The sequence below is a fragment of the Alligator sinensis genome, unplaced genomic scaffold (genome assembly GCF_000455745.1).
Source record: "Alligator sinensis unplaced genomic scaffold, ASM45574v1 scaffold1542_1, whole genome shotgun sequence".
In the NCBI taxonomy this organism is placed as follows: Eukaryota; Metazoa; Chordata; order Crocodylia; family Alligatoridae; genus Alligator; species Alligator sinensis.
In genome coordinates, this window is record NW_005842452.1 from 1,104,345 (window position 1) to 1,106,117 (window position 1,773).

Here is a 1,773-nt window from a genome sequence, read left to right on the forward strand (position 1 = left end):
TGTCTCTGCACATCCTCAGCCCAGGTCCCCTGGGAGCATCCGGGACCCCAGCTCTCATTGCCTCCCAGCAGAGATAAGAGCCCGGGTCATGGGGAAGGCAGAGGAAGTTGGGGGGGGCGGGCAGGGGACACGGTCCATCCTCTCTCCTCCCAGCACAGTCCATCCCTAGAGCCACATGCCAACTGGGCTGGACTGGGCGGGTTGGCTCTGTCTCCTGTCAAGGGACACAGGCCAACTGGGCCCCCCCCCACCAGGCTCTTACCTTGGCTTCGCATTTCCGGTGGCTGGCAATCTTACACACTGCGGGCAGAGAAGGGGGTCAGGGGCCACGGTGCCTGGGTGGGGGTGATGCTCTGGGAGCAGGGGGTCAACCAGCCCCCCCGGCACCCCCCACTCCCGTATTACCTTTGCAGATCAGCCCCTGGGCCTCGACGGGCTCCTTGCAGGCGGCGCAGGCCCGGTGCTTCTTCTTGAACACCTTCTCGCGGAAGCTGTGCGGCTCTGGCCCCTTCCCTGGCTGCGGAGCAGAGACGTGGCTGGGCTGGTGCCGTGGGGCGCTGGGTCGCGGCCCTGCCTGGGCACCGTGCACAGAGCCAGCGCTCACGACAGGCCTCCCCCCCGCCGCATTCCCATACCCCGCATCGCCCCAGCTGTCCCACCGGAAACGCCGCCGCATTCCAGCCGCGGGAGGGGGGGCAAATGCCGGCGTTCCCATTGCAGCCTCCCCCAGCCCATGCATGCCCCCCTGTCTGGGGCCTGATGCAGCAGGCCTGGGGCTGCAGTCGGGCCCGGACGCCTGGGTTTTATCCTCAGCTCTGGCACTGACCTGCCGGGTGACCCTGGGCATGACCTCTCTCCTGAACACATCACCTAGGGTATGAGGAACCAGCTAGGGTTGTGCCCCCATGACGCTGCCCCCAAACCCACATTGCCTGCTAGCCAGGCCCCCGCTCTGCTAGCCACGCTCACGGCCAGCGTTGGGGCAAGGGCTCCAGCCGGGACTCGCGTCCCCCAACTTCCATCCACGCCTGGAATGAATAAGGCAGGGCCTGGGGACCCCCGGCAAGGAGGGGGCTCCTGGGAGATGTAGTCTGGGGCAGGGGCCTCGGCAGTGAAAGCTGCCCTGTCTGGGCCGGGCTGAATGGGCGCCTTTCACGCGCCGGCCCAGCTATAAATAGCCATGAATCGGTCCCTTTGTTGCAGCCGGCGGAGAACGCGAGTATCTGTGCTGCAGGGCAGGATTGGGGCGCGGGGCAGGGGGCTGAGGATGGAAGTGGGGGGCTGCCAACAGCAGGGAGCCCCCCCAGTCCCAGACCTGACACCCTGGTGATGGGCTGAGACAGCCTCAGCCCTCCCAAGCGGGGGCACGGCCAGCCACAGCGAAACAGCCGGGCCACGGGGAGCCCGGTGCACACATGAACTCACACCCACCCCTGATGTAAAGGTGCCATGCATGCGTGCACCAGTGCGCACAAGTGTGGACACGCTTGCTCTCCTGAGTACACACCGATGCCTTATGCATGCACATGCCCCTCTGGCACCTGCCCTTGCACACTCCCCTTGCATGCACGGGCGAGCCGGGCAATCAGGGCCCTGCACCCCGGCCACAGCTGGTGGACAGAGTGCAGCTCCCGCCCCGCCTCACCTCTTACCGGCATCCCGAACGGGGAGGGGGCTGGCGCCTTGTGCCCTGGTGTGCCAGGGGGGCTCCAGGAGCCGGCCGGGCTGGGGTTGAGTCCTGCCACTGGAGTCCCAGGAATCTGCGCCCTGGCA

At 67.1% G+C, this 1,773-nt stretch overlaps 1 protein-coding gene across 1 annotated transcript in view; it reads right to left on the reverse strand.

Annotated features, from left to right (window-relative positions):
- Positions 1-1,773, reverse strand: part of TNS2 (tensin 2) — a 19,866-nt gene that overhangs the window by 15,325 nt on the left and 2,768 nt on the right. Inside the window, exons 2-3 of the mRNA XM_025212273.1 lie at positions 406-517; positions 263-300 (exon numbers count right to left, since the gene is read on the reverse strand). Coding sequence (XP_025068058.1) covers positions 263-300; positions 406-517 — 150 coding nt within the window. The remainder of the gene's footprint in view (positions 1-262; positions 301-405; positions 518-1,773) is intronic.